Source organism: Mastomys coucha, unplaced genomic scaffold (assembly GCF_008632895.1).
Source record: "Mastomys coucha isolate ucsf_1 unplaced genomic scaffold, UCSF_Mcou_1 pScaffold4, whole genome shotgun sequence".
In the NCBI taxonomy this organism is placed as follows: domain Eukaryota; kingdom Metazoa; phylum Chordata; class Mammalia; order Rodentia; family Muridae; genus Mastomys; species Mastomys coucha.
In genome coordinates, this window is record NW_022196910.1 from 18,441,725 (window position 1) to 18,454,961 (window position 13,237).

A 13,237-nucleotide genomic window follows, 5' to 3' on the forward strand; every position below is an offset into this window, starting at 1 on the left:
TTTTTTTTAAGAAATATGATTCTTTTATTCTGCTATTTCCTCCCTCCTCCCCTCCCTCCCCCGGGATACGTTGGTAGCTGCCATGTTTTAAATATTGACAAGATAAGATAGTTTTCTGTTTATACCAGCAGTCGTCTGTCTGTGAAATCTGGACGAATCAGAACGCTGGATTTCCTTTCTCAGCGATCCATCAGGTTCATAATGTAAGGCTACAAATGGTTGTTTTCTCTTCCTGAACTTGCGCTTTATGGTGTGTCGCAGTGTCGTGTCACTTGCCGGAGGTACTACGTCCCAGCAATGCGAAAACTTTGTAATGTCTGGTGGCTTCTGAGGTGCTTTGTCTCTTACACTTCATGTGCTTTGTGACTGGATGATGTATAAATGCTGTCCTCAAATGAGAAACATACTTGGTCTGGAAATACACAGTTACAACCTGTCCTGTCTGAGTTTTGGCTTCCATTCCAGGTGTCTGTCCTAATTTGCTCTTATAGGAAAAAGGACAAAGGGTAAATTGATACATAGAGAAACATGTGTATATCAGCACCATTCTCCCCGTTGTGTACTTTGTGTCCACAAGCTATGTCTGGTGATTCTTAAGGATTCGTGCACTTTATTTGTGAGAAATACTTGACTTGCATGAGATACCCTGCAATTGATGCAAATGTCAGGGGAGAAGAGCCGGGGAGGTTGGGGGGCGAGGGTTGCTCTAACAGCTTTAAGGTGGTTCTCAGCCTTTTTGCATTTGGCCGTACTGAATTGATCTTTACCTTGCCTGTGAAATTGTGACCTATTTTATTCTGAGCTGCTTAATATTCAAATATTCATGTCTCACATTTACATACATTAGAAAAAATTTTTATTTGGAACATAAACATTCTGGCATAGATTTTTAAGTTTATAATTTAAAATACAATCCTATCTTCACATCCCTTGAAACTTTTCCTAGCCTGTTGTGTGGAAGCTTGAGACATTCGGTTGAGAATCACTGAAAAATCTTGGGGTGGCATGTGAAGGCCCTCCAGTGGGGCAAGGGGAGTCATAATAGGCACATTCATCCTCCTGTGCACGGGACTTCCAGTTCTTGAGAACCATGATGTCTGAGCATTGCCTGTCCTGGTGCTCTGTGACCCGGAAGTCCTCCCAAGCACACAGTGCTAACATCAGCTTCTAAGTGTTCAGCAGTGGCCATCTCTGCTCCTCCTCAGTAGCAAACATTCTGCAGAAACAACCACACAACATGGGCACTGTTGGAGACCTTTCCAACCAATTGCTGCAGCACTTTTTCTGCAGCAGACTTTCCCCACATGTGAACGTTGGTAGGAGACCCTCCCAATGATCATCCCCAGATAACGCACATATGTACGTTCACAAGAGTGGAGCTCTCTGTGGCACTCTGGACGGCCTTAATGATTTCAGGAGGTAAATGTCATCGCTTACATGTGCGTGCTTGGGTAGCCCTTCTCTGAAGCTCTTCAGAAAGTGAGCCCTCAAAGTAACAATGGTCCCTTGAGATTCTGTTAGTTTTCCATTAGGTGTTCTGAGGAAATAGAGAATAATGTTTATGAATATCCAGATCTAAATTTACAAGCAGGTAGGTGGGAACAGCTCCAAGCAGAAAAGATTTAAAAGCTTCTATTTAAAAGAAAAAAATCAATTATGTCTCAATTTTAAATTTAAAAAAAAAGGAATTATACAAGGCTTTGAAAATATCCCTACCTCTCTATTAATGTTAGAAAGCTATGTCATAATCAGGGCCTATAATCATTTGCTAATATCCCTGGTAAACCTTTTGTTTAGAAGAAAATTAAAAATATAGAAAACACTTCCCCATTGTATTGTCAGAACATGCAGAATATGAAATGTTAGTTTTTTGCTACGTGAAATCATCTTTCTTAGAACTTTCCCTAGATGTCAGGTTGTACTAACTTGTAAAATAACACAGAAGCCAAAAGTTACATTTCTGAGTCATTGCTCTAATAAAATCTACTGAGAGGAGTCTGTGAACTTTACACAACTAAGTACATTTACTGGTATTGTATTTTTCAGTTAGTGGTATAAAATAAAGTTCAGTTTAATTGCATTGTTTTACATATGGTCTAATTCTAAGTTCTTCAAACTCATCCAGAGTATGAATTCATAGTTGGTGTTTAGGAGATGCCTATTGGAGAGAATCTGCTCTGTTTAAAATTCTAATATCAAGTTATATGTTTTCCATAATGTCACAAGGTTGAATTTTTAGTTAAAGTGCTAATAAATGATGTATATTTCCTACTGCTTCATGGATAGCCTTCATTTTACTTATTTTAAAATGAAACACAAGATGCCTTACTATATATTTTATATATAAAACAGGCACTGAGCATTTTACACATATTTACATATAATATATATATATATGTTATATATGTGTGTGTATAAACATATAGCAAGCACCAAATAAATGAAGTTTTAAGCCATGACCAAATTGTTAGCATATTAAGATTCTCAACCTAAAGTGCTTTCTCTAAGTATCCTAAGTGCTAAAGAAAGAGCCCAAAGACACTTATTAAAAGTTATTTGACTTGTTTTAATGTATCTTCTGTAATTACTTGAGGAAGCCCTCTAAAGATCACTATGTCAGAAACAATGTGTCCGCCTAACTTTTCCTACTATTTTGTTATTCTAATCAGCTAAATATTGCATCATTGTTTCTAAAGTTAGGATATTTCTCATTAAGAAAAGAGTTCTTATTGTAGCCATTTCAAAAGGCTTCTTAGGTCTACTTGATTTTTATTAATCTTTAATAAGAATTTTAAAACATAAAATTATCCAATTTAATTTTAAGACACTTGCCTGAACAAAGACAGGTATTGTGTGCATGTATATATATCTATGGCTAGCTCTTCAAGAGCTAACCCAAGGATTCACCACTGAAATTATTTTATATGTGTAGCAAAAATTCTCATTTATTGTTTAGTCTCTTTTGCTACTACACAAAGTTACTCATCCCAGCTCCTTCCAAGCTCATTCTGGCTCTACCTCAGGGAGGGTTGAGTCCTAAGGCACCCTTGTTCTCTGAACTCTTTTGTGTTTCCTGGTGGCCAACCAGAATCGCTGAATCCTAGCCCAAGGCCAAGGTCATTCCTATCTTTTTTTTTTTTTAAGCAGCTTGGATCATGCATATATTTAATAGTAAAACAGCCATTAACAATAAAAATTAGAAAATTTGGTGAGACCTCACTGCTGTGAAGGAAAAGGAGACAAGTAAAAAAGACAGAAAGTGTCCTAGGAGGTGATGCCAGGAGTGAAGCAGAGGCAAACTGGACTGACAGTGTTGCAGAGTCTAAGGAGCGGGTAAAGAAGTCCCTACTTATCTGAATCTTGGTAGCAGGCATTCTTACTGTAGGCTGCACAGAAAGGAGGCAGTTACAGTGAGGCAGGACAGAAGAGCAATGAGAACCCAGGATAAGGAGATGGGGAACCCAGGATACGCTTACACAGAGACAGCTCTAAGGCCTTTTGTTTCTTCTAAAGTCTTAGGTTTTAAAGCATGACACTCAATTCCAGATCGTGAGTTGCCCAGGGTACATACAAGTAAGGGAACAGCGGGATGGACTGGGATGACAGGGACCCGCTCTCAGAGAGCTTACAACCTATATGAAACAGATGATTCCCCCCTCAACCTCCCAAAAAACCCAGTACAAAACACATTTACAAAGTGAAACACATACAAAGAAATAGACATATGAATAACGTAAGAACATTAAGAAGTGTTAACAACTGCTGACTGACTGACTCCAACTGTGGAGTCCTTCCGTTTACCTTAACACTAAAACAGGCACTGAGCATCAAAATTTCTCTAAATACTCACACGTATGAGGTGTTAGGGGTTTTTTGTTGTTGTTGTTTTTTTCTTTTGAGAGAAAGTTGAATTTCCAGGAAGAAAAAAAATATTTTCTTATAAATTCAATCCAAAGAACGCCTTTCTTTCTGAAAATACGTTTCTGGAAATAGCACTAAGCATGACAAAACTCAGAGTCTGTTTCCAGAAAGGTCGATTCAGTCCCTGTGGGGAATTTTAAAATATTTGGACTGGAGCAACATTTCAAGACTACAATGAAAAAATAAAGTAAGGATTATATTTCCCTCCCCTATAATTATCTTCCCCCGTAACTTCTAACAGAGGTGCTATCAGATCACTCTGGATTGGAAGCAGGTAGTTTGTGACTTTTGGACCAAATGGAGACATAGGAGAGCAGTTGATGGCGCTGTCTAAACAGTTACGTGGAATGTGCCACTCATTTCTTCAAACAGTGACTAAGTGATCTTGGTGATTACCGACAGAGAGAGTGTGCTTGGGTTTGTGATCCCCCAAAATGGCTGTTACGGTTTCTCTGGATGACGTAAATGTTTTGATCAGCATTTGGCTGGCTTGCAGCTCTGCTTTAAATCTCCAGACCCATAGTCAAGTTTAATCATGAAAGTGTGTGACCCAGTTGACAATGAGAAAAAATGAATCTGTACATGATCTGCATGCCTGACCGACTAACCTTTGGGGCATCCTCACCCCCCAGTATTACCGCACCCTGCCCCAGACCTATTCCCAGACCTTCCCCTACAGCAGGACCCCCAGCTTCTGCTGCCAAGCTCTGCCAGGGTATACCTCAGCTAGCTACAATAGGGCTAATGTGAAGTTCTGTTGCTCTGTTGAGTTGTCATGTCGGCACTGGTTTAGCAGAAACCTTTCGATGTCACCCAAATCTTCCTTTTGTATCATTCCACAGAGTTGCGTGCAAACTCCTGTTGTTCTGTTAACGGCATCACCTGTGACTTAAGTGTACAACACCTGTTTGCTATGTCGTTGTTGCTTTCTCAAGGGAACATGGGAGGGAGAGAAGTCCAATGGGGAAATGGAGGGGTATTTGTTAGATTTGGGGAGAGCTTTTAAGAACTCATAGCTGCAGTGTTTCCAGAGTCATAAAAGGTTACTTATATTCAGCTGAAAAATAATAATGAATTCCACAGAGCCTTTAGGTTGACATCTGTATGAGTTTTTAAGGTCAATGCATAACCAGCTTTATAAAGATGAGAGAAATAATCAGTCAGACATTTGAGAGAGAGAAAAGCAAATGGCAAAAATATAAAATCAGAGAAAAGCTTAATCTTAAATTTAATTGCAGTCCATTATTACTTTTACAAATAACTCATAAAAAGACAAAATTCTATAATGAACCAGGGATGGGCCATAAAGTCAGGGGCGAAAGTGCTAACATTAATGTTGTAGTTCTCAAATGTCATGCTATGTTTTAAGTGATAAGTGTTAAAGTATCCGAGACTAGGTAGCTCAATCAATACAAACAAGCCAACAACTAGAACAAAACTAATGCAGACAATGGCTGAGAACAGAGCAAAGGCATGAAGCATTGTCATTAGACATGTGCTCCCAGGAGGAGCTGAGGGCTGGGCACGATGCTAGCAAGGCTCATCTGTGATGTCAGGTGACCCACATACAGAAGAAACGCTCCAGGTGCATGGCTGTGACAAGGCCCATGCATTTCCACAGGGCTCACAATTTTTCTACTTGTTTTTTTTTTCAAAGCCAGTTAGAAACATCCAGAAGGCAAGGCCCTTGTCTCATGCTTTCTATCTTTGGCAGCTCCCTCTGTCCCAACTAACAGAAGTCTAAAGTGCACAGAGAGAAGGTGCCGCTGGCCGTCTTCTCCCAGACATGCACAGATCTGAGCCTTTCCTGGAGGCCCTAGCTTCTTAGCCTTTGGGATTTCTACAGCCTTTCAAGGAGGCTGGTGAAAACTACACACTTCCTTTTGCCCCAAAAACGAGCATCTGAGCATATATAGACTCCTTGAAAATTCTCCCCCAGAAATCCCACAGTGTGTCAGGCCTTTTAGCTAGGACTCCATGAAACTTGGTTCCCAGCCAAACTTTGTTTGGGGAGCTCGTAAGATCTTGTTATATGCTTCCAACGCCTGAGGAAAAAAATTTCTCATAATTCTGTAAGGCCAAGGAAGCCAAGATAGAGAAGCTTTGGGAGTACCTTTTGGCTGTGTCCATTTGAGAACAAACAACTGAATTTTGAGAGAGCAGAATCCTTAGCAGGGAAAAGAGTAAGAAATATTCTGCCTATGACATATAAATGAGATTAGAGTAAAAAAAAAAAGACCTGCCAGGATAGAGTTTTGACTTTATTAATGTTTGTATTAAACAAATGAAGGTGGCCAATAAGATGATAGAAAGCCCTGTTTTTAGGTAGTTTTAGAGGGTATGTGTGTCATATGACATAGCATCCTATGTGACAGGCCTGTGGATCAGGAGCCTCACATACATGCGCACATTCATATCTAAGAAGGCCAACAACATTCCCGACTGCAGTCTGCTGTCATTCTGAAGGCGGCAGCTGAGTCTATCCAAGGCCATCACAGAGACACTGCATCTATGCAGTGGATTCCAATGAGGGAAATTAGCTGTCGCCCATTAGCAATTGTTTATTTTAGCATTTTGTTTAGTATCTTATCTACAAAACCTTCCTCCCCAGATGTATGATTTTTCAGAGTACATAATAATGTCCTATTTGGGAACTGAAATTAATGAAAGTATGGATTATTCTAAGGCAAAAGCATTTGAAATTGAAATTTCCAGTCAATTTTTTTTTAAAGCAAAACAATTCAAGTGTATTCTTCCATTGTAACAGAATATTATGGATTGGTAAATCACTTAATAAAATTTTCATGTTTTGTTTTTAAAATTAGTTAGCCTAGGGTTTCATTCTGAAAATAGAATTGTTTTGACTTCTTCCTACTCAGCTTTAGGAAATACAATGCTCACTAATTCACATATAAACAAAATCATCAATATTTATGTGCACACAATATATCCAAAGGCGTTGTGCATTTCCAGCTCAGGTGTGCTAGGTAAACCCAGACTAGTTAGAGAGAATGAATCTGCTTACTGCTTGTGCTGCCTCTAAAATAAATGCCATTTCCAGACAGGGGACTGGGGAGAACCTTCCATCACCTTGCGACCTCCTAATGAAGCCACAGCCTCAACTCCTGTCCAGTACTGGCAGCATCACCCAGAAAAACTCATCTTCCAGTCATGTGACTACAAAGCCTTTGTAAGTTACCTAGACTCGGTGTGGGGACACAAGTTGGGACAGAGGATATGTTCCCTGATTAGTCTTGCATTCATTGAAAATGTACCAAAATGTCCATCACTGACATTTCTGAAGGGTTTTTTTTCCCTTCTTGAAAATGTCCAGATATCTAGAGTTTTGGAGCCCTTGAAATCTCATTAGCATGAGTTTTGTTCTGTAACTGTATAAAGGTGTGTAGTTTAAAAAAACATGTGATAAAGCACAACTTACTTATTTATTCAGTTATTTAGTTATTTTTGAGACAGAGTTTCTCTGAGTGGCCCTAGTTGTCCTAGAACTCACTCTGTAGACCAGGCTGACCTAGAAATCAGAGATCCACCTGCCTTTGCCTCCCAGGACTGGGATTAAAGGAGTGTGCCATGGCCGCCCTGCTTGATAAAGCACAATTTAAAATAGAATGATTGCCTAGTATTCATGGGGCTCTGGGTTCCACCCACAGCTCCATAAACAGGAAGTAAAATCAAAGGGAAGTGAATGGACATGGCAGCAAATAGATGTGTTTGCTGACAATTGACCTCAGAACACCAGGTCTGCCACTTTATATAAACGCAGGATTCCCTCCATTGTCCTCAAGGATGGGACTGCAGTACCAGGTTTGGCTTAGCTTGGTTTGGTTTGGTCTGGTCTGGTTTGGTTTGTTGGTGTTTTGTTTTGTTTTTCTTTCTTTTTCTTCTTATAGGGTAAAGCGAATAGATGCTTATTACAAAACATTCAACAAGTCCTGTAGGCTTTGGAATGGATGATGATTGCCATGACTACGGGGGGTGGGGGGGTGGTTGGAGGATAAAGATGGCTGAACCTTGCTAGAAACTGACTCTCTTTAAAAGAGATGTTTCAATTAGGGCAAACGTTCCTAAAAGATGTAAAAGATAAGGACTTGCCTGAGATGGTTTTCCTTAGTGATGCAGATGCCTTCTGGTTATCTCCCCCCAGTCTGGCGTACCGCACTTTGCTGTCTCCCTCCCTCGTGGTTCATCTTTCAACCCTGGATTTCTTTCAACAGTTGTCTGAAAACTGTTGAAATGGTTGGCTTCTGAGGCTTTCTCACAAGGCCTTAGGCAAGCCTCAGCCACCTAGCCTTCCTCCTTCACGTGGGCCGCTACTCTCCTGGTCTTCAGGACCGATGCCTGTGCCTTCGCTAAGCCAAGTGTCCCCATGTAAGCAGGACACTGGCTTCTAAGCGCTTCCACAATCCTTATCATGGTTCAGATGCTAAAGGGTTCGTAAAACTATGTCTAAGGGTGCTGCAGAGAGGTGAAATAAAAGAGTCAGCTGAAGTTCCAAAAAGCTGATAAATGAATTGATCTTTTTAAATGTGGGGTGAGTTGTGGGGAGGGAAGGACAACACAAAGGGCATTTTGCTTATAATGATTTGCCCCAAGCAGAGGCTAGAGAATGAGTGTGAGCTAAAAAGCAGGAATCCATGATTCGGTCACAAAGCAGCAAAGTGGCATCTGATTCTGAGGACATTTTCCTCTCCTCCACCCAGCCTGTCCTGTGCCACTCTGCACCAGGGAGTCATCTCTGTCCCTAAAAAATGAGAATGGCACACATTCTCAGATGGAAGAAGCGCAGGGCACACAGCTGTAAATTTTTTTTTAAAAAATGTCCAAAACTGCATCTTCTGCTAAGAACAGCCCCACTTTAATTACCTTCACTGCAGAATAAGCCCAAACGGGGGCCATGTTGCCTCGCTCCTCAGCTGTCACATACAGCCCTGCAATTACACTGATACTGGCATGATTTATTTTTGCAGACATTGCTGCCTCCAAAAAACAAAACGGGAAAACATTTTTAGATACCCCCATTTTGCAGTTAAATATGATTTGAAAGATGACATCTTTAGAAAATGCCGTAACTTTTACGGAGATCAGTTCATATAGCTCTTGTAAGTCAAGGCTCACTTTGCTGTATTTTCTCTGCATCTGTAAGGATTTTAAGTTATCAGCAATGCACAGCCAGAAACCTAGCCAGTCGCCTTCCCACTGTGTGTTTTCAAATCATTACTCATATTTATACTCCTGTTTTAATATGTCATTCCAATTTTGTCTGTGTGTTTTAGTATTTAGGTTCTATGCTGATAAAAGAGCTGAGGGGAACAGAATCAACACAGGATGCTTGTGCAAAGATGAGGGTGAGTTTGCCAAACCGTTTTATCTTAGCTGCTGAAACACTAAGTACTGGGTGTACATGCAAATTGCCACCTTTCAGATTCCCGTTTTCTTCGTCTGTTGGTCTGGTTGATCGCATTGGTGTTACATAAAAAGGTGTTTTGGTTTTATTGGTGTTTACACTTGGGTTTATCTGGCAATTGTTTATGATAAAGTCTTTCTGATATATTTTAGACCATATTACATTTTCCTTTTAATTATTTTTAAGAGAATGAAAGTTAACTGTATAAACACTGATCGCTCTCCAGATTGGAGTCAAGGGAATCTTTAGTCTTATTTCGGGAAAACGTTTTAAGCACCAATTTGACAGTCTGAGAGCGCTCACTGAAAATATTTATAATGCACCAAAACCCATCAAAAGCAGAGGTACCGTGAGCCTATTATGTAAAGCTAACTTTGTTTGTGTGGATTCTTCCCAGATGTTCTTGGTTTTCTTAAAATGTAAGAAGAACATTTGACTCTGAGTGGTGTGAGACATTGGAGAGCAGTGGATATTGGCAGAAATGCAATTATGAATGCCCATGATTGGTGACTGCTAGGACCCTGAGTTCATTTCAAGCAAAGAACATTGCACTTTTTCTTTCCTAAGACTCTTATTCTTGCCTCCTCCACAGCCAGCCTATGGATAATATGGAAATATCTAGCTACACTAACAATTTAAGGCTAATGGACCTGTTCCATATGGCAAATAGTCAAAATCAAATCCGAGATACTTAAAGAATGGGTCCTAGCTTTTATTTGTGGCCAGCATAATCATCGTTAATTTCATATGAGTGAATAGTTTGTTACTGAAGTAATGAAAAGCACATAATTGAGCTGAAACATTTTTTTTATTTTATTTTTGATTTTTTGAGACAAGGTTTCTCTGTGTAGCAGAGTCCTGGCTATCCTCGGCTCACTATACAGACCGGGCTGCCCTATGAACCCACAGAGATCCAACTGCCTCTGCTTCCTGAGTACTGGGATTAAAGGCATGGGCCACCACACCTAGAGAACTAAAACAATTTTAAAGATAGATGTAAAGTGTTTTGTGTTCATTGGTACCACATATATGTAAATCTCCATGAAACCAAATGGTATACAATTGCTAGTTCTTGATGTAGTCTGACTCTTGATGTGGCACTAGCATGTTTTAATCTAGATGACCTAGTGCTGCTTTCTTGTCTTGGCATCTTATTCACAACAACATCTGCTAATACTTGCTGACTACAGTGTGTCCTGCTGCACTTAAAATCCCCACTTAAAATGAAGACACCTGGTCACAGGGAGAATAGCTTGACAACCCAGACCTGAATTTAAGTCTGTCTGACTCAAGAGCATGAACTCTCCAAAAAACACCACTGGGTCCCCCCGTTCTCCAAAGCCTCTGTTCTCATCCTTAGAGAATGACATGAGATCAGATGACCTTGTGGGATTTTCCTGGTTTTATAATTCTGAAAATCCTGTACTCTGAATAGAAAATATCTGACCTAAAGTGCATCACCACTGAACAATGAGGAAAAGAGAAACGTTTCCAACCATCAAACCTCATGATGATTTCAGAGATTTCCAGGAGCCTGTCTAAAAAATGAGTTTAGCATCTCTCAATTCATGCTATTAACTAAATTACCAGAGTCCACCTACTGCAGGGTTTTAGTCAGTACCAGCCTTGCAATGTGCATGGAGCATCACTAAGATATACCAGATTTGTGTTGTGAATGGGCGTCAGTCAATTTCTCAAAACTGAATGGATCTAAAATCACATCCTGATAGCAATAGCAAAACCAATTCAGTAGTCTCAACAGAGAATAATTGAGTTAAAGACTTTGTCTATGGCCTAAAATGAAACTTAGAAAGTAAAATCTGCCCATTTAAAAACCACTCCTCTGTTCTTTGGGGCATTTTTTCCCTTATGTGTTTATTTTCGATAGTTTACATGAAAATTGCAAGTTCATTGCTTCCTAGAACGTCATAAAACCTTATTTGCTATCTTGATTAAATAAATTTCAGGTCTTGATAACCTGAGTTGCATTGGCTGGAGCCCTTCAAAGCTTGAAGTGTAGATTGAAGCTGTTATCTGAGACTGCCGTATTGTGTGAATTAGAACTTTCACCAGCTAAAAATGGTGTGAATTTCGACTATAGTTCATTTTCAGTCTGAAGCCAAAGATGTTGTTTTCTTTGCTGCTAGTACCTTGATGGCTGTCTAGCCTCATGTCCCAGTATAATCAAGTTCTTGCCAGGAGACAGACTTCAGGACACGAATGTTCTTGAAAGTCAATGGACAGCAATAGTATTGGCTAAAGCACTGCAGACCAAAACTCAACTCAGTTTAATCTTTTAGTTGAGAAAAAGAAGTTCTCCCTTTGCTACTATGCACTTTAGCTGAAATGAAAACTTCTCTGTAGGAAGTAAATCAGTCTATACCGATTTGGAGAAGTGTTTTTCATAAATGTGGTTTGCTAATGGAGATGCCTAAGATCTGGCTTTTACTTTCACTGCATTGACCATTCCCTGGAAGGGAGCAATGAGTCTGGAAGTAGTTTGAATTACAATTCTTCTCATATCTTTACCTATCCATAATGAGTATTCATGGTTTTTTTTCACATACACCTTGTGATCAAAGCCCTAAGACAACTTTTTGCAGTGTTTTAGTATACCGTTGTTTTTATTGTGACCCACTGTACAAAGTCAGGTGTAGGCTTCTCCATGTGTGCCATTGGGTTGGCATTCAGGAAGTATCAGCGTTTTGAGCGCCTTAGATTTTATATTTTCAGACCAGGGATGTTCAGCCTATGTCACTGGTATCTTTAGCTTCCATATCAGAACACAAAAGCCGAGGAAAGTTTAATAACTTGCCCCAGCAAGCTCCAGGATCAGGCCCATCCCAGATTTGCTATGGGTTATATAGTGTCTTGAATTTTATAATAGCTGGAAAGGAGGGCCATGTATCTGTCTAAGAAAGAACTTTAGGAACCCTCTAGTGACCCATGATGCTAGCTAGCATCAGCCAGATTAAACCATCTGGGTGCAGATACCTCTAGTAATATGGGATAAACGCGAGTAAATTAACATAAACTGAACCTTCAGCCATGTTCCTATTGCATGCTTACTAAATTGGTTTTCTCCCATAGTACTTTAGAACATTCATTCTTGCCTAGGCAGAATCTGAACAACTTCCGCTTCTCAGATGCATGGGGTGTATTTGATGTTCACAAATGGTTCATTTCCATGTCTTAAACCTATCCATCCATCCATCCATCTCTAAGGTCTCCTCGAGGTCTGAAATAGAAATAGTTTTCCTTTCCTTCCTGGTGTTTTATTGTGTGTATTATTTCAGGTAAAAACCTGTCAAGATAAATTAATGTGTTAGATGGTAGTTTAATTCACTTTATTATACAGTATGGAATAATTTCTTTGCTTGCTCAGGTGAAACTGTCTTTTTTTTCCCTCTTCCAAACAGTCTTGGGATGTTTTTAATTAATAGAGTCGATTTTTAATGGACTATTTTTTTTTAAGCACACTTAGCTTAACAGAAAAAAATTCAAGGAAAGAAACCAGTGCTTCTTGTATGCTCGCTCCCTAACTGTCTTAATTAGGGTTACTACAGCTGTGTTGTAAGACCATGACCAAGAGCAAGTTGAGGAGGAAAGGGTTTATTTGGCTTACACTTCCACATTGTAGTTTACCGTTGAAGGAAGTCAGGACAGGAACTCAAGCAGAGCAGAAATAGATGCAAGAGGCAAGAGCTGGTGCAGGTACCATAGAAGGGTGGCTTACTGACTTGTTTCACACGCTTTGCTTAGCCTGCTTTCTTATAGAACCCAGCCCAGGAGTAGCACCGCCCAAATGGGCTGGGCCCTCCCCATCTAATTAAGAAAATGCCTTATCAATGCATTTTCTCAATCGAGGTTCCCTCTTTTCTTTTCTTTTTTTTT

At 39.8% G+C, this 13,237-nt stretch overlaps 1 protein-coding gene across 24 annotated transcripts in view; it reads left to right on the forward strand.

The window, feature by feature from the left end:
- Anks1b (ankyrin repeat and sterile alpha motif domain containing 1B) overlaps window positions 1-13,237 on the forward strand; it is a 1,082,674-nt gene that overhangs the window by 1,023,168 nt on the left and 46,269 nt on the right. For all 24 annotated transcript variants that reach the window (XM_031349133.1, XM_031349134.1, XM_031349137.1 and 21 more), the window contains 2 exons: window positions 6,983-7,111; window positions 9,213-9,284. In XM_031349133.1, coding sequence (XP_031204993.1) covers window positions 6,983-7,111; window positions 9,213-9,284 — 201 coding nt within the window. The remainder of the gene's footprint in view (window positions 1-6,982; window positions 7,112-9,212; window positions 9,285-13,237) is intronic.